Consider the following 25,756-nt stretch of genomic DNA (forward strand, 5'->3'; position numbering starts at 1 on the left):
AACTGCACTTAACCAATACTGACAATAAGAAGGTTGCAAAGAGATCAACAGATATTGAGTTGCATTTCCTGTTCTTGAGTGTCTGCCTCTACAATACAGAAACTGACCCATTGTTTTAGGGGAAAACTGCAATCTGCAGATAAGTACGTTTCAAAAACAAGTGAAAGGTACCCTATATGTGAAGAATAACAAGCAAGCCTTGTGAGAGCAACACCTATACTCTTAAAAACACAATCTTCCATTTTCCATCACATAGCAAAACTGACAACAGACATTCCCATATTAAGAAAGTACACCAAACTTAACAGTTCTGGGTGTTGATGAACAGAGCATAAGACTGAGTACACCAGTCAAACATATATACCCCTTGAAATGGTGAAAATGAATAGGTTCACAGGCACTATTAAAGGAAAGGGCTGTAAGCTATCCACAATTATGGGGAAATCGTGACACGTGGGATCCTCTGCCCAATTAAAATGCATTGTTATTAAGAGGTTTTTGAAACTTGCGGTACACAAATGTTGTTTCTTTAAAAATCTTAGCGGCCGACTGACTGACAGGGGTTTGTCAACTTGTATGGTGGAGAAAGTGAAACGATCACTGCCTCACTCGCACTGAAGATGATCGACTAAACACAAAAAAAAGCAAAAGATACGGAGCCTCATAAGGAATCAGACATTTGTCATTTTACCAAAATAAGAGGGATTTGGGCCCCGATCAGACGTTCCTGGTGGTTTGGGAAGTTGTTTATTCACGGCCGTGTACGATGCACTGATGACTGGGGCTAAACCATTAATGAAAGAGTTGCCTGGGCACTTGTGATGAGAATTTAACCTGTTGAACATCAAGCCTCATGAATATTAAGAAAGACAAATGCAGAAAGGCACTAATGTGGCCCGAGTTTCAAGATAATGCCTTTGTGCCATTCCTACATAGGAGCAACACCTCAGCTGCAATTCAAAGGCTAAAAAAAAGTATTAAACAAAGGACGGTTCCACAAAAAAAAAAGATTAGGATTTTGACTTTTACACTGGTAGATTGTCTAAAACATTGGAAAACTCTCCTTACTTGGTTTGGACAGGGTTTTCTGAACCAGTGCCGAGTGTAAGATTACAGACTTATGTTATGGAATCATTATTTGATTTCACTCAAGCTCAAGCTTTTTTTTTAAATTCAATATGCTACAATTAAATTACAGCCTTTGGCTATTTCACATTCAGACATTTTTTCCTTACCAAATCTTTTGCGGAGAACCCATTAATAACTAACTTTTTAATGACATTGTGTTTCAAATTACATGCTTTGGGGTATATGCTTATTACTTACAGGAAGAACCACCATTTTATACCAGTTACATCACCTCGGACAAACCTGGCTTTCGCCTTATCTGCTTATCTTGGGTTTAGATTAAAAGGACTGTCACCAATAGGTGGCACTAAAATCACAGACAAGCACAGCATTCCAATACTTAAAAAATCAAAAGTAGTCAAAGCATTTTCCAGCCACAGAAGATTGAAAGGACTAACATCAACGGAACAAAAACAGCTCATTAAGCACATTCAAACGCTGAACAGGGAGTCTGAACTGAACATTTTACCATACTGAAATGGGCAGCCATTCATTTAACCATAACTATCTAGGTTTATGAAATAATAGCTTGAAACAATTATCAGCCCTGTGATTTAATAAAATTGTGCATTAGAACATAAGGAAGGTTACAAACAAGAGTTGTTTCTTAAAGGAAGTCAGAGCACCCGCTTCAACAGCATGGCTGAATATCACTCTGCAACGCACAACTGGCAACCCACTGAAGCTAAGCAGGTGTGAGCCTGGTCAGTACCTGGATGGACACCTCCTGGGAAAAACTAAGGTTGCTGCTGGAAGAGGTGTTAGTGGGGCCAGCAGGGGGCGCTCACCCTGCAGTCCACGTGGGTCCTAATGCCCCAGTATAGTGACGGGGACACTATACTGTAAACAGGTGCCGTCCTTCGGATGAGACGTAAAACCGAGGTCCTGACTCTCTGTGATCATTAAAAATCCCAGGGCGTTGCTCGAAAAGAGTAGGGGTGTAACCCCGGCGTCCTTGCCAAATTTCCCATTGGCCCTTACCAATCATGGCCTCCTAATAATCCCCCTCTATGAATTGACTACATTATTCTGCTCTCCTCCCCACTGATAACTGGTGTGTGGTGAGCGTTCTGGCGCACTATGGCTGCCGTCGCGTCATCCAGGTGGGGCTGCACACTGGTGGTGGTGGGGAGTCCCCATTACCTGTAAAGTGCTTTGAGTGGAGTGTCCAGAAAAGCGCTATATAAGTGTAAGTAATTATTATTATTATTATTATCTTGTTCCACACTCCCACAACCTTCTGTGTAAAGTGCCTCCTGTTCTTGGTTTTAAATGCACTTCCAGTTTCCACTTCTATTTAAAAGGTATTACTATATTTGACATTAGGCCATGATTTTATGACACCGAGAAGCCTGCTGCACACATCTCAATGGTGCATTACCATTCAAGTCATTTAGGTTTACCTTCTTTAGATTTATAGAAAGGAAAGATCAGATAATGCTTGAAGAAAAAAAAACTCTGAAGATTATCTGCATCTACAGTATTCATTTCTGTAAAAGTAACTGAACTGTCAGCTTACACAACACATCTGTTTCAATTACTGCAACATCTATTATAAGTACAATCAGCAAAGATCTCCCCTTGTTTTTCTCCTTTAGAACGGGATCCATGTTATCTGGTTACAGGTCTTGGGACAGCTGTTCCATTAATATTATGTAAATCAATTGGATCAAACACTTTTACACTCAGCAGCTGATCCTTTCCCCACCCCCAGAATTTTATATTCACAAGTATGCCTTCCTCAAGAGTGATGGGTGGAAAAAGAACAGCACAACATGAGACACCTAGAGCTAGTATACAGACATGCTTCTGAAGATCAGCTTAATAAATTACTAGTCTGACAAAAAAAGTAATGAACCACTGCCACATTGGTTAAAGGATTAGCTGCGTTTTATATTGGTACACATTGCTGTCTTCTTGTGTAAACCTGCTCAAGATGTGCCACGACAGTTACCACAACCTTAACGAGCATTTCAGTCGACCCTCAAGGACAGCGTTCATCCAGAATGTAGAAACCGTCCATCTGCTGAGGCTTTTTAACTGGTTTAAGTTCCTTTGCTTCGCTGGTCGGGACTCGCGTGCCGCAGAGGAACTCTGGAGTAAGATCTTCCGCAACAAGGCGCAAAACCAGTGGCGCCACCTTTCAAAGGACTGCAGGGAAACGCTCAAGAAATCTTGCCTTTCGAGTGAAACGGGTCACCCAACCCCAGCTTGACAATGAAATTACTGGATGGATCATTCTAAAACCCTATGTGCTTAATAAAACATGGGGACCACTGAGCCCTTACCGAAGTAAGCAAACTGACAATCATTAACAACTCTTCTGATGAAGTTAAGAAGAGCCTTTGTCCTTGCGCAATGCACATTTACTTTAGGAATTAAGAAATGCATTTCACATTTTTTGACAGAGGCTTACTATGGCTGCTGTGCATGTCAAAGCACGTGGCCCTGCAGTCTTCTGTTGCACTAACTATTTATAGAGTGAATGGGAGACAGTTTCTGAAGGTTATTGTACCTTTAAGCTATTACTTTAAACTCCAACAACAAGCTCCCATTTGTTTAGTTATTTCACTAAAGTCGCTGAATACTATGAGCTAGGGGGCAGGATTACTGTGTCAATGCTATCACACAGAGGAGGTAAAGTTCCTGAAATATCTATATCAGTCTTACAAAACAAAGTTGAAGACAGGAGAGACTGTGTATTACCCTCAAGTGCACAATTTTGATAAGCCATACTGGAGAAGAGGCCTGTGTATGATTGGCAGCACATTCCAGAGAACAAAAAGCATGTACTGTACAACTCTTAATTTATCATCTTGAGATTATCCCCAGCTTGAGATGTTCTGGTTTGATGCTATAAACTGCTTAAAAATATGAACATAGTGAATTCTATTTAGCCATGATAATGTAAACCTTTTGCAAAACTTTTAATGTCCAACTAAAGTAAGAACATCTAAACGGGGCGATTCCTAACTCTCCTTGTGTCTGGATTAAATTCACTTAAATACTATTTATAACTAAATCACAATTCAGATAAGAGTGTGGATCTTCTCATTTGCCATTTCCAGCATTATTGATCTGTACTTTTGTTCTCCTTCAACACGAACACTTTGCAGGACCCTTGGTATTGAGCTGATAGATCATATAAAAAGAGAATCCAGTGTCCCTTCCAACAAGAGGATTTTAGCCACTTCTTTCAGCGATGGCAAGGACTTTTGACGCCAATATAAAAATCACTGTAGATCTATGAAACACTCAGCTCTGTAGGTTCTCACCTTTAACTGGAGAAAAGCTGAAGGTTTTCAATCACTGTTTGAAGAGATTTTCTAGCAAATATTAAAAATATACCTACAATACCTAGAAAGGCAGCCTCTTGAACTGCACAGTGTTAAAGCGATACTGTTCAGTTGGTTTTCTATGCAAGTTTGGCTTTAGTTCAGGGGAAGTTCATGTGTAATTGCAGTTCAATAACTGAGACACAGATTGGCTCTTTTCAATCGGCAAGGTGCAATGCATCAGCAAGCACCAACAATAGAGCTGTATGGGGCATTTTGGGGGTCCTAAATTAGGTAACAAATACAATAAGAAAGGAGGCTATTAATGAGTGGTTTTGAAGTCTGCATTTTAGTTGCAGTTTTTCTCCTTAGGGGGGGAAAGGGAGTATAAAGAGCATACATATATAAATATCAGTGCATGCATTCCTGTTCCTCTCCCACAGTCCAAATACAGATACAAAAGGGAAGAGATCTTGTACTCCTTTACTCCACCCCTTCATTCTTATTAGCCTCACAGAGCTGTAACCACACTACAGCCCGTAAACATGTGAAAACACGGATTTGTGTGATGGTATGAGACCTTTTCATGTTCTAACATGCAGTAACAGCTTTAACCCCTGTCACCAACTTCCTGGAAAACAAAAGGTACAGCATGAAGAACAAAGGCAATCACAGGAAAGGTGTGGATGCTTGCTTGAAGAATTACTCTTTCATTAATTGAATAACTGGCAAGTTCTTTGGAATTTGAATCAAGCATCCCATTTTGTTTTTAACTTAATTGGACAATGTTGTGGAAATAATATTGTAATAATGCTTCCATAAATGTTTACTAGGATTAAAAACAGTTTAAATCCACTGACTCCAGACAGGAAATGAAACTCATGCAGCACTGTTTACCGATTTGTATTAAAAATGAAGAGGAATCCGATTTGCATCGTGCTTGTGAGCCAGGTCACGAGCGGACTGAATGGGATTCCCACAATCCATACAGTCTGCCGAGCATTGCCAAAGGTAGGGTGGGATAAGACAGGCAGGAGTATTCTGGCTCCCAGTTACACAGCAGTAGTGACCTTGGTGACCTTATAGGCTCTAGCAGGCTTGCAATACTATAGGTGAGAGAAGTACTTCTCCTGTATGTGCAGCGAGAAGGTAGAAGGGTCTGATGAGAACGTGTAAGTGGACTTATCCTTTTCCTGGTGTATGAGGCCTTTACATTTAATGCAATGTAAGATTTGTAAGTCATGACAAAGCTGCAATTATTGCTCATTTACAAACCTTGGCTACTCTACAACTCCTTATCACTTGCAGGACATCCACGAGGCAAAGCCATCTAATTACAATTTAGCTGCTTAAGATCACTTCTTCTACATAACAGCAGATAAGATTATCAATCATTTACGTAGATGCAGCAAGACTTTAATAGCATAAACATGACAAAACTAACTGCAGTGCACCAGTACAAGAGCTTTTTCAAAACTGTTTAAAAGCTTCACATAAACCTGCTAGAATTGATTAGATTGCAGAGTTTCATTAGCCTAAAGAGGAGTAAAACTTTCTAAATTTTCCAAGGAAAGTGAGAGTATTTCCTGACACCTTCCTATTCTGTGAAATGAAAAACTCTAGAAAACAAAACACCCAGAGGAAATCCAGGTGAACATGGGAAAAACATACGAACTCCACACAGACAGCATCTCAGGACCAGAATCAAAGTCACTGTTCACAATAAGAGCAGCATGGTAGCACATTTATAAAAGAAAATGTAGCCCTGCAAGGTTATATTTTACCTAATTGCACAGAGCAGTACTGCATATGCACTCCACTTCTATCAGTAAAAAACAGCAAAAATTGTAAACTATTACAGATAAAAGTGCTGTCCCTGGAAACTCTACATAGTTTAGAAATGAATTCTGGATCATTCAGAATTCATTCAAGAAATGTTTTTTATAGTGCCCAATTCTCCTTTACCATAACTCATAACATGACTCATTTTCTTTCTTGTGATTTTATACTGCAGTGCCAATAGCACAATAACTGTCAGCAGGCCAACATTTGTTAATAATTTGAGAATTATTTAGAATTCGAATAAAAAAACCTTTAGAAAAGGGGGTACTCAACAGTACACTACATTAAGCATTACCTACTCCGATACAAGTACATGATCTTTTTGTGGCTCCTATGTGCGAATGTTTTGCAAAATGCATTGCTGACACACAGAGTATATTTTTAGAAACAAGCACTTTCAGTCTATAAACTTCAAAACACTATCTGGGGCAAATCCCTCATTACGTCAATCTGCTGGTGTCGACGATGAATCACAGGAGAAAGCCCACATCCAGGAAATACATACTGCCTTAGCAGTAAATCACCAATCTGGCATTCGAAAACTCTCCATAAAAGCTCATCTACACAGGAATGCATTTTACACCACTACAATGATCAGCCCCTTTTTAAAATTATCCTTACATTTCTCATTAACCATGCAGCATGTCCGTCATGATGTACAAGTCTTTATGACTATACAGTCATGAAGAATTCTCGTATATAACATCAATCCAAGTCTTTATTTAGCACATACAACATGATGGCTATGACCTTTTTCGTAATACAAAGGTTAGATAAATATTTCTACTAGATAACACAGAACATTGCTAAGCAGCAGCCATCCTATAAATTATGTACCATGCCACCTACTGAACGTTAAAAGCCTTGTTGTCAGGATGCACTAGTTATAAAATTTTAATATTTCAGTCCTTAACCTAGGCTTCTTACAACTAAGATAGTGGATGAACGACTAGCTACACAAATCATCCTTTTAAAATATAGATAATAAAAGGTCAATGACATTATAATTTCTGTTGATTTATTATTGCAATGTTACCCATTAGGGATACAGATACTGCAATTATTTTTATCCACTAATTCATTTTCTATAAAGTGTGTTTTTAAATTTATAGAAGGCAGTAGTGAGGAAGCTCTGACATTTTGACAGTCAAAAAACATGAAACTTCCAATATTACACTCTTTAAAAAAAAAGAACAATCCGCCTTGCAAGGGGTCATTTAGTTTCGTTTCAGCATTATGCGGGCTGGGGTGCTTGTTGGCAAACTACTGTGCCTTTTAGCCACTTCACAAAGCAATTAAGAGCTGGGATGCAGTGCATCTAAACACAGAAGACAGCTAACATGTTAGGAATGCTTATCAGGCTTAGCTATTTCATGATCCACTGCATCAATGTTTGCAAAAGTGCTTCATATCAACTGTACTAGGTGTAATCTACACTCCAAATACCAGGTATATGAGAAGTCTCCTTCGACAACAAGAGCTGAAAGTGCAAGCAATCTTTTTCCAAGCAAAAGCAAATGTCAGCTTGCCTGTTTCAAAACCATTATAAAGGCCTACTGTGAAAAATCACACAGAATAACAAAAAGCATGATGCAGAAATACAATTACATGGTATGTAAACATTCTTTAGTATTTACTTTGCAAGTGAAAATGCAGGAAACAAAAATATCTTTTCAATATGCAAACACTATACAGACCAACAAATTCCAAGTCGCCTTCCTCCCATTCTGCAGCTCTGATTTTGCAACTCGCCACTTGCAGACCGCGATAAGAACAGAGTATAAAAACATGACATTTCAAAGTTGAGACTACAGGATGCAAACTCACTGGTGCTGCATGCCTTACAAACCTTATTATTCAGGCAAGCCAATCATCAAAACACGATGCTTTCAAGTTTTCTTAATTAACAGAGCATCTGCTTTTTGATAAACAGCACCCAGCTGTCAGTTAGGGCCAATACAACCCTCACTTGGAACTACAGTAAAGGGCCTAAACCAATTTTAAAATGGGGGAAAAAAAAGGTCACAATGGCACAAAACACTGATAACCAGTGAAAAAAGTAACAGAAATTCAGAAGGCATTGTATGCAAGTGCATGGCATACATGCTAATGAAATCCCGTACAGGAGGTGCAGTACCTTTGAAAGCTGGAAGTTTCTGCAGCTCTCTGTTGTTGCTAAGACTGAACCTGGACGAGCTCTGACGCTTCTCTTTCTTCACTGCAGTCTGCGTGCCAGGCAGTTTCACCTTCATTAGCTGTGTCGTAGGAGGGGCGTTGTTGCTATTTTTCTTATTTGAACTCTGCAAAACAAAATTCACGAGAAGTAGTTAAGTCTCGAAGTCTCCAGGTTCCACATTTCATCGCTTTCGTCGCTACAAAACGGGGATAATCATTCACTGTCGATGGTATCATGCATTTAACCAGAATATTACTTTTCTCTTTTCTGCCCGTTATGTGCAAAAATGTTTTTTAAAATAATAAACCTAATCTTATACAATGGAAAAGCTCACAATTTACTTATATAAAACACACAACTTGAACCTAATTTAACTTAAACGCACCATCCCACATATGTCAAGAGTCCACTACTGATGTACAGTAATTTGCTTATTTGGAATAAGAATACTCCAGCTGAGTTCTGAAACGGGAACATCTTTTTTAACCCAAATACAAGAAGCTTTTATAGTGGGAATGTGTTGCCTTGTATTTATTAGAGGCTAAACAATAAAAATATTTTATATTAATAGCCCCCACATACACAATGACATACCACCCTCCAGTCCCTAATGCTGTAGACGGAGCTTTCTAAACGTTGGCTTGAAACTTGTAAACAATGCTGGTGTCGAGAACTCGGTGTATACACGAGAAGTCTGGACCCAGTGTGTTAAGTCTTCAGTGTTTCTTCCAAGAAACAAAAACAGCAGTACTAATAACTGAAGCAAAAATCAGCCAGGCTTGCTTCAAGCGTTCATTTAAATTCTATACATAAAGATTAGCTGCTGGTCAGATCAGTAAAGAACCCCCGTAACCGTACTGAAGGTTCCTAACACGATCGACAATGTTAGGTGTTCTAAAAATATACCTTTGAAAAGGGTCACCATTTTTATATTTTTCAGGATTTATTAAAAAATGCCACCAAATTGAGGGTCATGAGTCATATTCTGCAGACAGTTTGCTTGAGGCTAATTCCACAGACTAACAGCGACTGTCAAACAAAAAGACAGCGAAGATTCAATTAGAATCTTCACTGTCTACACTAGTATTCACTGTCTACACTGAACTAGTATACACATACTAGTTCAGTGCAGGACTTTTACCAAGTAATCCCATTTTTAAACACTTAGACTGAAAATAAATGTCTTCATACTTAATGCTGCAAGTTCTCAAACTAGCCAGCATGGTGGTTGGGTTACTGTCATTTCAGATGAGCACTGAACCAGAAGAAAAGCTTCTCACTCACACAGCAGAGCTCTTTTTAATGCAACATTATTCAACACCCAACACATACAACACCCAGCATCTGCCAGAACGTAAAGCAAATTTATTAAACAGAAAATAACTTGTTTCCGACCATAACATCCAGCACAGTACAGGGAAGAACTTCAAGCTCTAGTACAGCTCTTACATTTTAATATCCCAGCACCTATCTTACAGCCAATTGTTAAATCATTTGATTTATTTTCTTTCAGACTGAATAATAATTCCTTACACTTACAGAATACATTTTTGGACACTACACTCAAAGCGTTTTACAAGTAATGGGGACTCCCCTACAACACCACCAATATGTAGCCCCACTTTGATGTTGATGGGCAGCTGAAGTGTGCCAGTACGCTCACCACACATCAGCTATCAGTGGGGAGGAGAACACAGTAAAGCCAGTTCATAATAATAGGGATTATTAAGAGGCCATGACTGGTTAAGGTAAGAGACAATTTGGCCAGGACACCAGGATAACACACCTACTCTTTTTTTAGAAAGAACCCAGGGAGAGACAGGACCTCAGTTTTACATCTCACCAGATAGATGGCACCTTTATTACTGTATAGTGTACAAGTTCTTCTGTTATGCAATGATCACACTTCCCACAATTGCATATTACTGTAAACAATTATTCTCTATCAGTTTCCTTATGATCTTTAATCAAGAGCAATATACTGCTGTAAAAAATGAACTTGTAAGTAGCAAAATATTTCAAACTATGCTATCACAAAGCTGATGTAGTATTACTATATGACTTCATACATAAGTATACCCAACAATAACCCATAAAGAAGTTGCAGTATATTAAAACAAAAACTGCTGAATGCTACATAACCAAATATGTACCCACCCAAGCTATTTGTAGTGCTAATCTGAACTCCCTAGAAAAAAAGTGCACATATGACATTTAAGCATACATTTTACTAAATTTAAGAAATTCATTTTGATCCAAAGATAATCCAAGTCTCAAACTTAAGAACCTTCACTGTAAAGTTACATAGCAAAACTGAATGCTGCAAACAGACATGTTACATTTTGGGAGTTAATAAAATTTTAAGATGGTTGCGAAATAAAGATGCAGAAATGTCAAGAAACAAAAACTGCCACCTATTTAACAGCATTTCAGCAGAACACAAGAAGATTGTTACTATGCACACATATTAAAAGCCGTAGTAATACTTCCAGAAAGCTTTTATAATGTACGAAATAGAAGCGATTTCTTTGTTGCACCTAGTAAAACGAACATCACATTTTCCCCCATTTCTAGAACAAGGATCTGTGCTGGAGTGTTTATACACACACAAAAACATGTTACTTTTGAGGTTAGCGGAAATATTACCAGTTTACCTATAGTTGTCTGGTGCCAAAGATAAGGAAGTTTGTACAAAAACAGGAGATACTGGTCTGTATCTGTTAAAAACAACTTTGCTTTGCTTTTTTACACTACGTACTCTGAAGAGTTGGATTTTCTTTTGTTGTTGTTTTCACTACTACTCTGGAGTTCAAAATACTGTCCATAAGCTCTACAAGAGGAACAGTTTCAATTAAGCTGAAAACCCTAAACTTTTTTACCACTTATATCAAAAATAATAAGCTTTCCTACATAAATTAAGAAGAATAAATAATAAAAATTAAGCAGTCTAAAAAGGCATTTAATAATCATGTGGGTGTGTGTCAGTCTCTGGGGTTTTCATCTTATCAGGCTTAAGAGCTCAAGTGCAATTCCAAACACCAGTGGCTACATTTCGACAAGCATTAGTCAGAGGAGGTAGGCCACAAGGCAGGGGCACAGGAATGAAAACAAACCTGACAACCTCCACTGAAACTAGCTCACTAACCTCACGTAACCCTAACAATGCAAAAAGATACTTCGTGTTTTTTTTTGTGTGAAGGGTCCTCGGTACAAAAGTAAAAAGGCCTTTTTGCAAAGGCATTTTCATTTTAACCTATAAGTGTCCAAAAGTCAGCAACAAGGCTCACTTTCCCTTTTACAATGTACAGAAACTGCAGTTCTTCCATCTTGTTGCACTGATTTACCCATCAGATCCAGTACTCCCGTTTGGCTTAGAAAAGGTATACGTTGTAAAATAAAACGACAACTTAAATCACAGACACTGAAAACCATGCATAAACACTGCAGAGTGAAGAAACTAAGATTTTTCCCAGAATTATAGGATATTGGCAAAATCTGGTAGGCTCTAGGTAGGATCTACATTTTGACATTCTAAATAATGCATTTGTTTTAGCAATCCATAAGAAGAGTATAGCCTTCCCTTCCTTTGGTGAAATCTGCATTTCATTTTTGAAGTGGCCAAGAAATAAGTTTGGAACAGCTATGAACCAATTTATCCCCATGTCAAGGGGAAAAACAAATGGGACACAGATATTCCTTTGAAAACAGAGTGCATATGTGCAAAAAAAACGATTATCCTTTTCAAAATCCTACAACTGAATAATGTACACACATTTTGTAGTTATTTTTCATATTTGCTGGCTTCATTTAATTTTTGATGACGAACCAATAATCATTTAGGGAGCTCGGCTAGTGGCTTTAATCATGAAGGCGCTCACCTGAGAGCAGGTAAAGATCTATGAACACGGGTTTGACCTGTGACCAGGATTTCTTAAGTAGAGGAACACAACTGGTCAATTTCCTACAAGACCTATAAAACTGCTAGATCGTGGTTACCTTTAAACCACCTGTTTTTACACACTTGGGAGAATTTCATTTTCAACACCTATGCAGGCAATTTGCTCAACTGTGTAGTTTACAAATCCAGAGAAAAATTAAAAAGAGCTCACCCTGCTGCTTTCAAGGAACACATTTGGCCATTCCTGACTTTCTTCTAACCTCACATGTTCAATGTCTTTACAAACTGATGATTTAAGGGCAACGTCTAAGAGTTGTGTTATTTAAGCTATGCCCAGACAGACTTCTCCACTAGGGAATTTGATTTAGATACGTCTCACCACTTTGATCTATCTTATGTAAACAGATTTTCATGGATTTAAAAAATTGCAGGATTTCACGCCCTAAACCAGATTCAGAGAGCACAGATCAACTCCGTTTTCATATACAGGGTACGTTCCAGGTGAACTACAACACAATAGCCTGGGACAACCAGAAATTCCTTCCTGGCTACAGTAACCACCGAAAGCTTCAAGGAAGCCAAGCTCTTAAGGCAGTGTAAACAAAGCCTGGATTTTGCCACAATAAACTGTTAATCTTCATACTTTTTTGATAATTCCTTTTTAATGTGATGGTACCTCAGAGTTCATGGTCACACTGATGTGGAATACTTCATGTTCTCTCACACTAAAAATGATCAAGGATGCATTTTAAGGACATATTTCTTTAAAAAAAACACAATCTTGAACTCATTTGTTGCAGTCCTGATTAGTACACCATATTTCCCACATATGGAAACAAGCAGCCCACAGCACACACTCCAGAGTACTTTTACTAATACTTGAACAGCTTGCTTATTACAGATTTAAATAAGTTGGCACATAGAACTGTTTGCCAAATACTGACCGACACAAATCACTGAACAGATAACCTGGATCAGCACAGAAAAAAAAAAAGATATAAAACTTAATATGCCTAATACATAAACCCATTTTTTGAACAGCAGCCATTTCCATTGACTGAGAGACTGTGCCAGCTACCCACAGGGTAAGTGCTGTTGCATGCACTGAAGAAACGGGGCAATGCTTCTAGTATTTAAGTGACCCGAGCTGGCACAAATTCTCCTCAGGAGAAATGCGTATTTCATGTTTCACAGCCTTCTTTACCCCCCAGAGACCAACACTGCCAATGCACACAAACACACAAATGTAACTTGAGGATCCAGACTTAGGGTTACCAAACAGCATCTTTTAATTTAATTAAAGCAATGCATAAAAACAGTAAATCAAATATCCGACACATGATGCATGTTTAAAGCATAAGGATCCAGTGTTGATTGCACACCTGCCAGTCATCCTTAAAAAAAATCAAAATAACGCACAACTTGCTTGTAGCAAACAAACTAATTGACTCACAATCCCCTTGAAACAGGACTCCGCACTTACACAACACTTTATCCATGCAGGGCAATTCAGAGTGCTGCAATTAGCAAAACAAACGACAGACAGGCACAAGGATGAACACAATGTATACACTGGCAGAGTGGAATATTGACAGGCTGCGGAGCTCACATTATAGCTAACAAACATAACTTAATTGCCGAGGAAAAGTATATAAAACTCAGTAACTGCAGACCACATTATAATCAAGTTAATCTAGCCACTGTAGTGCAGCAAGCTACGTTTTTAGTACATTAGGCAAAACATCAACCTCATGTCAAGACATTCTTACCTTTCACCAATCTGGGCCTGTCAAGAATTGGATAAATGTATCAAGAGTAAACAGAAAAGGACTGTATAAATGCTCCCAGAACTAACGTGAAACCATTTTCAAACCCACCGAAACGGGAACGAGTATAGAGTTATAGGAAAATGTAAAACTCAGTTAGCAACTCAGTATCATATATACAGCAACACACAAGTGTGACTTCACGGATACAATGGGCTAGTAGACTAAATATTATCTTATTAGTTCGCCTAAAGCCAATTCCCTGCTACACAACTATTTAAGATCCACTCACATCCTCATAAAAAGTATGTCTTTATTTTAAGAGCATAAATCTCTTAGTTTGTAAAACGCACCGAAAATTGTCGATGTAATTTGGAAGCACCGAATAAACCCGTCTTAAAAACAAACGATACCAGAACCAGAAGCCCAGTTCGTTACTGCTTACCTCGTGTTCGGAACTTTCCTGTCCATCTTTGACCCCACCTTTGCCAGTTTTCCCAGACTTCGCAGGTTCCTTAAAAATTAAAAAGGGAAATTGCGGTGATGCACTCGTTCCTCCTGGCCTGCGTAATGTACACGAATGATTAACTTTGCACGTTGGCGTTTTCAGTGTCCCGATTCCTGCTTTCAATTCTCGGCGAGGCTTTCCACTGCGTCGGCATCGACGTGTTTCTTCAGATCAAGATAATATATTTTTTAGCTAGCGCGATACGAAAAGGGCAAATCAAACCACGGACTTTAAAAAAAACAAAACTTACTGGAACGCCCACGTGCTTCAACTTCAAAAACAAAAATCAGAGCGTGTAAAACACAAGGAGTACCCCGTTTCAACTTCGCCTCACTTCAAATGACAAGGGCACAGGCACCTTTTTAACCGGAGGTGTAGTTAACTCGTAACAACACCCGCCAGTAACTTTACTGAAAGCTGCAGCACACGTTCCGCCGAAATCTGAAAACAATGCACTAGAAGGCAATGAACTACACGACTCGAGTCACATTTCCAAATTACAGGTCTGGCTTCCCTCCTCCAAAAACACCACTGCTGGAAGTTTTCTTCCCAAACCCATCTCTAGTAAGGCAGAAGTAACAAATCTACCAGAGCACTCTTGGACAAGTTAATCGACAGAGCACAGACTACAAGCGACATCATTGCTAAAGGGCTAGGCCCCGAGCTTCCCATACTTTGTACTACCTAAATATCACCCCGGGTCTCCACATCAAGGTCTCCCTATCACCCGGAGAACTCACAAAAGCACCGACTCACCTTCTCCTTTTTCGCTTTATTCGGCATTGCAGAAATATAACCTCCCTCTTCCCCCTGCCGACACTCTCCCGAGTCACTGCCTCTGGTACCTAAGCTCTCTCTCTCACACACACTCACTGCAGGAGCTCGCCTCCGCTCCATCGCTTTTGATTGGCTCCCGTCGGTCAGGTGACCCATACGTTCTCTCTCCCCCCCCCCTCTCCAGCTGGGCCGAGATCTCGGGCTCGATCCCGGTCCGTTCTGTCGTCCCGGTCGGGGCACGAGAAGGGCTGGAAGGCGCACGCTTTGAGTTCGGATCTTTCCACTGAGCGATCTCAAGGAATTAAACGGGGGGATTTCAGAAACACGAAACAACAAAGTACCACTGATTCTGATGTCAGGACTGGTATGTATGCGGGAAAAAAATCAGTTCTTGCAGTTACTGCTGACCTTTGCATTACAGTCTGTTAAAGTAAAATTGAATTCACTTGCGTAGGAAGGTTAGGACTTTATTATATCAACTTCAAAATCGCAACTATTATTCGTTCAGAAAGGCATTCAGAAAAAAAATAAAATGTGTTCATGCATTTTTAAAGTACTCAAAGTTACATGCCTCGCACACACGAGTCCTTATAATTCTCAGACGAATAAGTGAATCATATTATTCTTTCAGGTCTGCATTATTATTGCTCTGTTCTTCATCATTCTTTTTCCGTGTCCGACACAAGCCGATGTCGTGAAGGTTTCGGTGAGGTCCACCCGCAAGAGATCGCCCATTTCACGAGCAGTCAGAGAACTGCGCAGGATGTGCATAGGAATACTGTACCACACCACACCTGCACCGAGCAAGCGGGTGTTTCTCAATAATTCTGGGGCTAGACGGAGACTCGAGACTGCCGCCTAGCGGCCAGGAGTGTGCGGCCCTTGTGCGAACGAACTCTCCCTTCGCTCTCGGCCGCACTAGCCAGCCCACCGGGATCCATTCTGAGAAAGTTCGGGTTCACTTTGAATAACAGTCAGTCAAGTTCCGACCATCAAGCTATCCAAGAGATAGAAGGTTATGAAAACCGTATCATCCCCCCAGCTGTAAGGATCATAATCATTTTCCCTACAAGGGCAAAGAGACATTGTACAAATCTTGATTTTATTGAAGTGATTTGATTTCCCCCCACCCAGTTTATGATTTCGTAGAAATAGCCAGACAGGGAGAATTTGTCATTTATTCTAACATGAGAGCTAAATTTTCCTGTTAGCCCATTTCTGTGCCAGGTTATACAGTGAGTGTATTTCTTAAATTGATTTTTTTTTCATAAATGCAATGTAAATGTTACATAATGAATGGTTAAAATAATGTTGGTGTCTTTCTCAGGCATGAGAAACTGATTTATTGTTACAGGAGCACGAACCTTCACGCTACGGAATCTTGTAGTATCCCGTGACATTTTCATAATTTAATTTTAATTATGCTTAGGCTTTACAATCCATATGCTTTTTCATTTAATTTTGTCTCTGACCTTTTAAATAGCGTTTAACTTCATAGTTAATTAATCAAAACATACTTTAAAAAATCCCCTTTAAATCAAAACATTCCTGAAAGCTTATCTGCATTAATCCCTTTGTTCCACAAACCAGACTCGAATGGAGGAGTTGATCGGATAATGGAACACTCCTGCCACCTAGTGGTCATGCCTTTCAAGTAACCAACAATCCAGTATGCAATACAAATTTAAAAACATGTAACAAAGTACACAACTTTATAATGCCCTTTGAAAAGTGTCTCAAATGCTAATTGTGCACACTGATGAACTGTCCTCTCTCTATATTTGTGTTTTTTAATTTTAATTACGAATCTTGCTCTGAAATACTATCCTTATCCCAATTAAAAAAAAAAACATACAATATTCTGCCTATTTATTTTTGGTGAAAAAATACTTTAAATAATCAAAATTATAATATTTCTATACACATTCCTTTCAATCACATTGCTCATATGAGTTGCTACTGGCATTCTACTGACTTGGGCAAAAGGATTTATGTAAATCAGTTAATTATATATTAGAAAAAAATCATTGTTGATTTCTTTAAATTCTGTACTCAAGTTTCAACTCTGGATTTTTGATTGGAATCATTAGATTCTTTCAGTTTAAAAATACAAATTCATAACTGAGGAGCTAAAAATAAAAAAAATGTCTAAATTTTTGTGGTTATCAAACATCTCAGTTGCCAGCACCCATATTACTCTCTAATTCACAATGGGCAGCCTACTGAAGCTCAGCAGGTGTGAGCCTGGTCAGTACCTGGATGGGAGACCTCCTGGGAAAAACTACGGCTGCTGCTGGAAGAGGTGTTAGTGGGGCCAGCAGGGGGTGCTCACCGTGTGGTCTGTGTGCGTCCTAATGTCCCACGATGGGACACTATTCTGCAAAAAGGTGCCGTCCTCTCGATGAGACGTAAAACCGAGGTCCTGACTCTCTGTGGTCATTAAAAATCCCAGGGTGCTTCCTGAAAAGTGTAGTTACCCTGGTGTCCTGGCCAAAAATTTCCCATTGGCCCTTACCAATCACGGACTCCTAATAATCCCTATCTGTGTACTGGCTTCATCACTCTGCTCTCCTCCCCACTGGTAGCCGGTGTGTGGTGAGCGTTCTGGCGCACTATGGCTGCTGTCGCATCATCCGGGTGGGCCTGCACAATGGTGGTGGTGGAGGGGAGTCCCCATTACCTGTAAAGCGCTTTGAGTGGAGTGTCCAGAAAAGCGCTATATAAGTGTAAGGAGTTATTATAATTATTATTAATTTTACCCAATTCGGGGTCACGGGTGTATCAGAGACTCTCCCAGCAAGCAGCAGGCAAAAGACAGGGTTCACTCTGGACGGGATGCCAGTCCGTCACAGGGCGCACGCAGAAACAAACACACACACACTCTCACCAGGGCCAATATTCCCAGAGGCCAATTCCCCAATCAGCATCTCTTTGGACTGTGGGAGGAAACCCATGTGAACACAGGAAGAACATACAGACTCCATGCAGACAGCACCTCCTGAACAGAACTCAGGGCCCTGCAAACTACCGTGCCACCCAGAACTGTCACCCTATAGCCTGATGTAGCCTGTTTGACAGTTCTCAGATGCTAAGCAATGCTGACCCTGAGCAGTGCTGGAATAACAGACATCTAAGGGAAACCAGGTTACCTCTATGAATGGTGTCAGTGGACCAGTAGGTGGCTCTCTTCACTCTGGCCTAGTTTTTCCAAAAATGCCCCAGTGTAGTGAACGGAGATACGGAGATGTTAAATCGAAGGTCTGATTACTTTTTTTTTGCTTTGCTGCAACACAAAAGCATGTAAGCTTGTTTTTCTTAAGGTCATGAGCTAAAACAAGGGCTGTTCTAAAAATCACTGTACTCTGGCAAAAAGATCTATTCTTGTGCGATAAAAAAAACTGTATAGTGCATGTGTCCGGGTTAATCATGCACTTTTTACACTTTGCACTTTATTTTGATTATCTCTCAGTAGGGAATAAATAAAAAAAAACTTGAGTTTTATAACTGGGGCATTCTGTGCAGTGGGCTTGTATTGCTTTTCTTTTTGGTGCAGAGAGTGAGTCTTCTGTTGCGGATTAAAGACAGGAATGTGATTCCATAACTTTGTATATTATTAATGCAGTTTATAAGAGCAATCACATTAAAACAGAACTACAGACTATTTTCTAAACCTGAATGTAATCTTATAAATCCTTGTTGTGTATGTTTACCCAAGTTTTCCTATAATTTAAAACAGTACTTAAATCACTGATCTCTTTCTGCGCCATGATTCTGTAAATTAAAAACAGTATAGAAAGGTAGTAAATCTGAACCTCGATGTCACAATGGGCATTACATGAAACTAAAATGACTGCACATGGTGGCACCAAATGTTGAATATTAGAAAAAGGCATGTGTTTAACATGAGGTTTTACTTTTAAACTGAATTTGAAGTCATTATCTAGCAAACAGGGTGGAACCAATCGTTTTCCCACAGACAGTAAAATGAAATCTTATTGAAATCCCTTGGAAAGTCACATGATGAAGGGTGCTTGTGACCAAAAGGGCTCCAGTACTTTAATTTGACATTCTGCTCCGACAGGCAGGGCTCAGAAGTCCTCATAAAGAGTCTATATTTTCAGAATTTCTACACAACAGTTCAAGCAGTGTGTCAGACTAGGTCCCAATTTGCTTTCTTTCTTTTCTTCACAGGATTCCACAGTATTTATAAAGAAGATCCCCTAGCACAGAAACCCCTGGAATGCAACAAAAACACATCATCACACACCACTGCTTGAAAAACTTTAAAATTAAAATGATCGACACATAAAGGTTAAATTGGAAGTTAGTCAAACACAGCACTATCAGACTACTCCTTGTATTGAAAATAATGGAGAAGCTGAGAAAGATATTATGTAAATCAGCGTAAATCATGTTGAAGCCCATGTCTAGCCAAGCACGTCCACTGGAAAAGCCTTGCACTCTGCCAAATCGCCCTGGAAATAATCCCACTGAGATTTTTTTATGGGGATTCCATTTTGTAAAATAGAGAACCTTGCATGTCACAATGTAATAGGGCCACTTCACCTCACTGGAAGTTTGGTTGCCTCGTTCTGGATCGCAGAATAAGGTACTGTGCATACCTGAAAATTTCATCTATTTTTGTGATGTAAATTGGAGGTTCTACATGTTATCATGTACATTTTACTTTCATTGTAGTTTGAAATGCACTCATCAGTGCCAACTCCGAAGTATAAAAATAACATTGCAGTTCCGTTTTAAAAGCAAAAATGTGAGCCCCCACTGTGTTGCTTGGAGTAATCTGATTGTTTTACAAATAATATATGTTACTAGCAAGCAAATGAGCAAATTAGGCTGAATGGATTATCATGGTTTATAACCTTTCTTAAGTTCTTATGCATGTAGTAGCTTTCAGATTATTCTCTTCAGGTCCTGAATGCATTTAATTTGTGCATGGATTGTATTAGCATGGATTAAAGAGACTGTCATGATAAAACAGCCAGAAGACCTGTGCCTACATGAAGCACAGCTCAGAGTCCGCACCTCCTATTGGCTCCTACAGACTCTGGTTCTTAGACCAGTAGCATAATAATAAGACACCTACTGTAGAGGGGCTCAATACATTAATTTTAAAAGTTGGTGTGAGAATAACATTTAGAACATTCGTTTGAAAAAAATTGTCTCTCGTACACCCCACTCTTTCTTCATTCATGTCCAAACAGGACACAAACTGACCAAGTGTTTCTCATAGGCCGTTTACTTGTATGAGAGAAAGCAATGAAATTTATAATGGAAGCTCATGAGTGCAGGGATGACCCCACATCATGTCCATTCATTTTCTAACCTTCCAATTCAGAGTCATGAGGGGAGCTGGAGCCTATCCCAGCAAGCAATGGGTGCCAGACAGGATACACCCTGGACAGGATGCCAGTCCATCACAGGGCAGACTCGCACCAACACAGATACACACACTCACACTCACACCCACACCAGGGCTAATTTTCCCAGAAGCCAATTCACCTACCAGTATGTTTTTGGACTGTGAAAGGAAACTGGAGCACCCAGAGGAAACCCATGTGAACATGGGAGAGAATATACAGACTCCATGAAGATGGCACCCCAGGTCTGGAATTGAACGCAGGGCCTTGTGCTGTGAGCCAGCAAGGCTAACCTCCCCGTCCCCGTTCTGCCCCCACATCATTTCCGACTAAGTATAAATCCAAGTAATCCCAAGTAATCCCCTTTCCTGTCGCTAATTGTTTTGCTTCTCTTCTAACACCTCCTCATCACTTACAACCGCTCCTTGCCTCAGGTCTCCCACTGGGGGTGGGAGTCTGACAGGCTTGTCTTATAGGCAGCCTGTTGTTCCCTCAGCAGTTCCCTCAGTTCCCTCACATTGCTCCCAAATGAAACCACTCCATACTATGATTGGTTATTTCTCAGTTATTTATTAAGAACAAAAATGAATCCAGTGACACTGTAAAGAAAGAAGAGCATATACATATTTTTCTAAATAACCAATGTAATTAATAATTAATAATGAAGAATTAGTATATTATCAAATAAGTACATACAAATTCAATAATAAAGTAAATAATAGTTGTTGGATTCCATGAAAACACTTCAAATAGCTTTTGAAAATTGAGACGATTTAAAATAAGATGGGAATTAATTGTTTTTGGAAGAGTGTGCGGATGAATACTAGGTCAAAACTACTGGGACATACTTATCTATGTGATGCAACAATTATTTTCAAAGATCTGGCCTGCAAGATTTAAAACTAAAATATTGTTTTCCAAACATACAACCACGCACTGTGGTTACGGACTGGAAAAACACACACTGGGCACTGTGGTAAGAGGAGAACAGAAGTGTAAGAAAAAACACAGATTATAATCAGTGCAGCAGCACAGAAACTCCAATAGTTACCATGGTAGTCAATTACAAAACAAACTGACAGGTGATTCAGGTGTTCGTGTTTATTTTAAATACCAAATGCAGTATATCTCCTTTTACTTCTGCTGAAGAAACTTGGGGATTGCGGGTTCAGGGTTCAAGGAAGGACAGTAATAAGGACTCCTTAATACTGAGGCCAGGACACATGGGTTCATTATATGAAAGCAATCATGTTAAAGCATAAATATGGCCCATTTCCTGTTACTTTATAGTAAGCTGCATTCATGCCTGTAAATCCCTGAGACCAGAATACAGAAGAGCAAAACATTTAACCAGAAACAAGATTAGAAGGCAGACTAAATACGGATTATCATTCCTGATTTTATACTTCATATAATTTGTCAAAAAGAGATATTTTCTGTGGTAATTCCGGATAGAAACAGATCAAATGTTTATGCCGGTTGTTTGTTTTTGCGCTTCCTTCTGTTATGGAGGAGATTTTAGACCTAGAGATTAAAGCTTCATTTTAATGCTTCCTCTTCCTGTTTTAGTCTAATTTATGTTCTCGGTAACCCAAAGATCAGAGTTTGGGATTAATTTTTTTTTTCTCGCTGTGGGAGCTACTCTGACACTCTGGGGGGCGTAAAGACCCGTGTTACCACCACCTGTGAATTTCTGGAAATGGACGTTTGTCACCTCACATTGAGTTGATTAATAGTTGATTAATGGGGGATTTATCGCCTCTAGACAACACCAGTATTCTAAACATAATCAGTAATTTCATTTTAGAGGGTTATTTTTTCTGTAAAAAAGATTCCCGTGACTGGACCGGACCGAGAGTAGCTAGTTGGTGTGGCCGGTCTGGGAAGGACGCCCCCAGGCGCCTCCCGGAGGCGGTATAGCGGTAACGACCCATTGGGAAGAGACCCCGGGGCAGACCCAGGACACGTCGGAGGGATTGTATCTTTATATCTCTCGTCTGCCCTGGGAACGCCTCGGAGTCCCCCAGGAGAGGCTGGAGACTGTTGCAGGGGGAAAGGGAAGTCTTCTGTCCTGCACCGCCTGCTACCGCAGTGATCAGGAAAAAGCGGCTAGAAAATGCGATGAGAAGAGGAGTGAAATCGCTTCCCCTCATCCCTTCTGTTCTGACGGTCCAGTGCAATTCTGAATGTTGTCCACTAGGTGGCGGCGTGGAGATTACTGTCACAGGCCGTGTGCTGGCGCTGCTCGTGGAGTGCCGTGGGGGTTCTCCTAGTCTTTCAGCGACTGGTCTTTCTCTGGGGACACTGACTGAATTGAGCTCCACACAATAGGAAACCAAGCTTTCCTGCTACTTACAGACATCTTTCAGCTTCCAGCTTTACATCTTTTCAACTCCTCCGCGACAGACTCTCGGGCTTGGCTAGATGCCCCTGGGATCGCGAGTGCCAGGTGAAAACCGCAATAAATGACTCCATTAACTTCTCATTCTTGAGTGGTTTGTTTCAGATTTACACTTTCTTCCCAAGGTTAAAAAGACACCGTGTTGTATTTTAGCGATGCTGTTATTTACAATAGACACAGAATTTAATTTTTTGTAACGGCGTTCTGGTTTTGTTTTTTAAAACCCAGTCACCTGGGAATCACCGTTTTCCGGATTAAATTCAATACGTAGTTCATGTGTAGTATATTTGCCTTCTTACACTTATTCTTTTTAGCTGTTACATCCAAATCCAGCAAAAAAAACTTTTACTTTGTCGTTTGGAGTCTATTGTTTTCCCGATTTATTGGCGTGTCTTTTTTGTTCTGAAGACCTGAAGAAAAGAGTTAGTAAAGGATTGCATCAACAGCTCTGCAGGAAAACAGAGCAGAGAATGTCTCCGGACAGGCTAATTAATACAGACTCGTTCTAAAACACTGCATTAGAGCTCAGATCAGAGCATCTGGGACAAGGGAAAAAATCCCAAATAAATGACATGATAATATCAGTTGTAAAGGACGCTTGCATGCCATGACAGAAAAATTGTAAAACCGCCATGAAAATGCCATGTAATAAATATCTCAGACATCTACAACATGGGTGAGTCATTGCTACTACAGAATTGACTGTAATATATCCATAATATAAGGCCTGTCCAAAAGATCAGAAAGGTCCTTTTAGGCATATACATCAATGACAAAAACTCATCAATCATGTGTAATTAACAGTCCTTAGGTAGCTTTCACTGCTCGAAATATGGTATACTGGTTTAACTTGCTGGCATAAGAGGCTGTGCAAGTATGTGTCATGAGTGTTTATCAAGGCAAAAATTCAAGAATTCAAAAACTGAAAACAAAACTGTTACAGAGTGTCGCTTGTTGGGCAACTGCGCCTACAGGCATAGAAGATCAGACTGCATGAGGGTAAGTCTATTTGACATAATTGAATAAAGCTGCCCTTTTTATAAGCCGAGCAAACAAGTGAAAGAGTACTGTATTTGTGAAAGTATATGGCATTATGTTTTATCATAATAAGAGCCTTTCTCCTGTGGGCTGAATGTAAGATCGATTTATGTAACAGTTCGCATGAAAAAAAGGAGGAGGTTGTTGCTGATTCCATGAAACGGGGGTGGTTGTACAGTGTCTTAGGGTGGTTTTGCCCTCGGGGCCATTTGACCCTGAAACACTGAAAAACATTAAATTACTTTAGAAGTCACACTATTTTTTTTATTTTTTTGTATCATATTACAGCTGTAACAAAGAAACTAATTCACCAGATTGTGGGTACAACAGGCCCTACTGACTCCAGTGACAACAACTTTCTCTTATCAGCGGACGCGCCACTGCGTCTGTGCAAACTTCATCAAGTGTCCAATAGTGATGTATACAGAAGGGCAGGCTTACTTGTAGAGGCTATCAGACTCATTCCTTTATGCACTCACCGCTCAAACACTTGACAATACAGTTTCGAGACTTCCGAAAGAATGTAGATGGTGCATTAAACATTTTGATTTTTGTCTTCTTCAGTGCTGACTCTTCATGGGATCTTGCTGCAAAGGAAAAAAAAAAGGAGGATGCATTGCATAAAAGAAAAAAAAGATGCTAAACGGCCTATTTAAAGATGAAAAACAGAAAAGCTATAAAAGAGTATGTTTGCCAAGAAAGCGCTTTTAAATGAAACTCAATCTTGGCTCCTTAGTGTCCAGTTCACCTTCTTGCATGCTTCTCATCCATTATTTTCCAAGTCTTCCTTGAGAGACTACAAAAATTACATCAAATTTTCAACCAATTAGCCTTGCATCTTGCAGAATGAATCATTTGTTCATGTGACCTACTTTCTGTTTGTCCTCTATCTTATTGGCTCTCAGACATGTTGGTTTTGAAAACGTGAAGTGTTTCTGCTCGGAGCGATGAGAAAAGACGCGAAAGAGCAGACTTAGTCTTAATTATATCACCGCTTTGTACATTCAGCCACTACACTGCAGGGCATTCACGGAAAAACAAAGAGATTTTGGAAATAGAAAACACGCAAACGCTTCTTTTGCAATTTTCTATATCTTTCTTGGCTGAATGGATGAAACAAAGATTTTTCACAAGAACACTAACACTCACAAGAAGGTTTTATTTTTTACCTACGCTTAAGAATGCTAAAAATAAATATCCGAGGCCTGTTTGCAGCTTCTTTTTCTATGGCAGTGCTGGCACTGCCATGAGTTTGATTGGAACCCCCCTCGAAAGATTAAAGAAAGGGCTCTGATTTAAAGCAAGTGGCGCCCATGCAAGTCTATTATAGACCGAGTGGATGCCTGCCAAAGGTATTTCAACCCCTGCACCCTGTGGGATACCACCATGTCAGACCCAGCTGATAAATGCCCAGCTGCCTTTCTGAACTACTTTAACGCTACATCTTGCGTCTGATGGCCTAGGTGCCACTCCAGCCTGGAGTCATTGGTGTCTCACTGAGACCTTTTCCTCGTTTTGTTTTGGACGGAACTGAGGGAAGGACCAAAAACTATATATAAATAAACTTCA

General features: G+C 39.8%; 1 protein-coding gene and 1 long non-coding RNA gene across 4 annotated transcripts in view; one reads left to right on the forward strand and one right to left on the reverse strand.

Annotated features, from left to right (window-relative positions):
- The window catches only part of ppp2r5ca (protein phosphatase 2, regulatory subunit B', gamma a), a 44,087-nt gene extending 28,627 nt beyond the window's left edge, over positions 1–15,460 (reverse strand). For 2 of the 3 annotated variants that reach the window (XM_088924685.1, XM_088924684.1), the window contains exons 1-3: positions 15,350–15,460; positions 14,531–14,599; positions 8,383–8,545 (exon numbers count right to left, since the gene is read on the reverse strand). In XM_088924685.1, coding sequence (XP_088780811.1) covers positions 8,383–8,545; positions 14,531–14,599; positions 15,350–15,376 — 259 coding nt within the window. In that variant the 5' untranslated portion in view covers positions 15,377–15,460. Of the gene's footprint in view, positions 1–8,382; positions 8,546–14,088; positions 14,106–14,530; positions 14,600–15,349 lie in introns of those variants that run through there. The other variant, XM_088924686.1, reaches the window with a different exon arrangement.
- Positions 15,461–15,615: 155 nt separating this feature from the next.
- LOC148828184 (uncharacterized) lies at positions 15,616–23,226 on the forward strand. Its single transcript, XR_016091528.1, has 2 exons — positions 15,616–15,734; positions 19,562–23,226. It is a non-coding gene; the product is annotated as an uncharacterized LOC148828184 (long non-coding RNA).
- The last annotated feature ends 2,530 nt before the right edge of the window (positions 23,227–25,756 follow it).

This window comes from Atractosteus spatula, chromosome 9 (genome assembly GCF_055471065.1).
Source record: "Atractosteus spatula isolate fAtrSpa1 chromosome 9, fAtrSpa1.hap1, whole genome shotgun sequence".
Taxonomy (NCBI): domain Eukaryota; kingdom Metazoa; phylum Chordata; class Actinopteri; order Semionotiformes; family Lepisosteidae; genus Atractosteus; species Atractosteus spatula.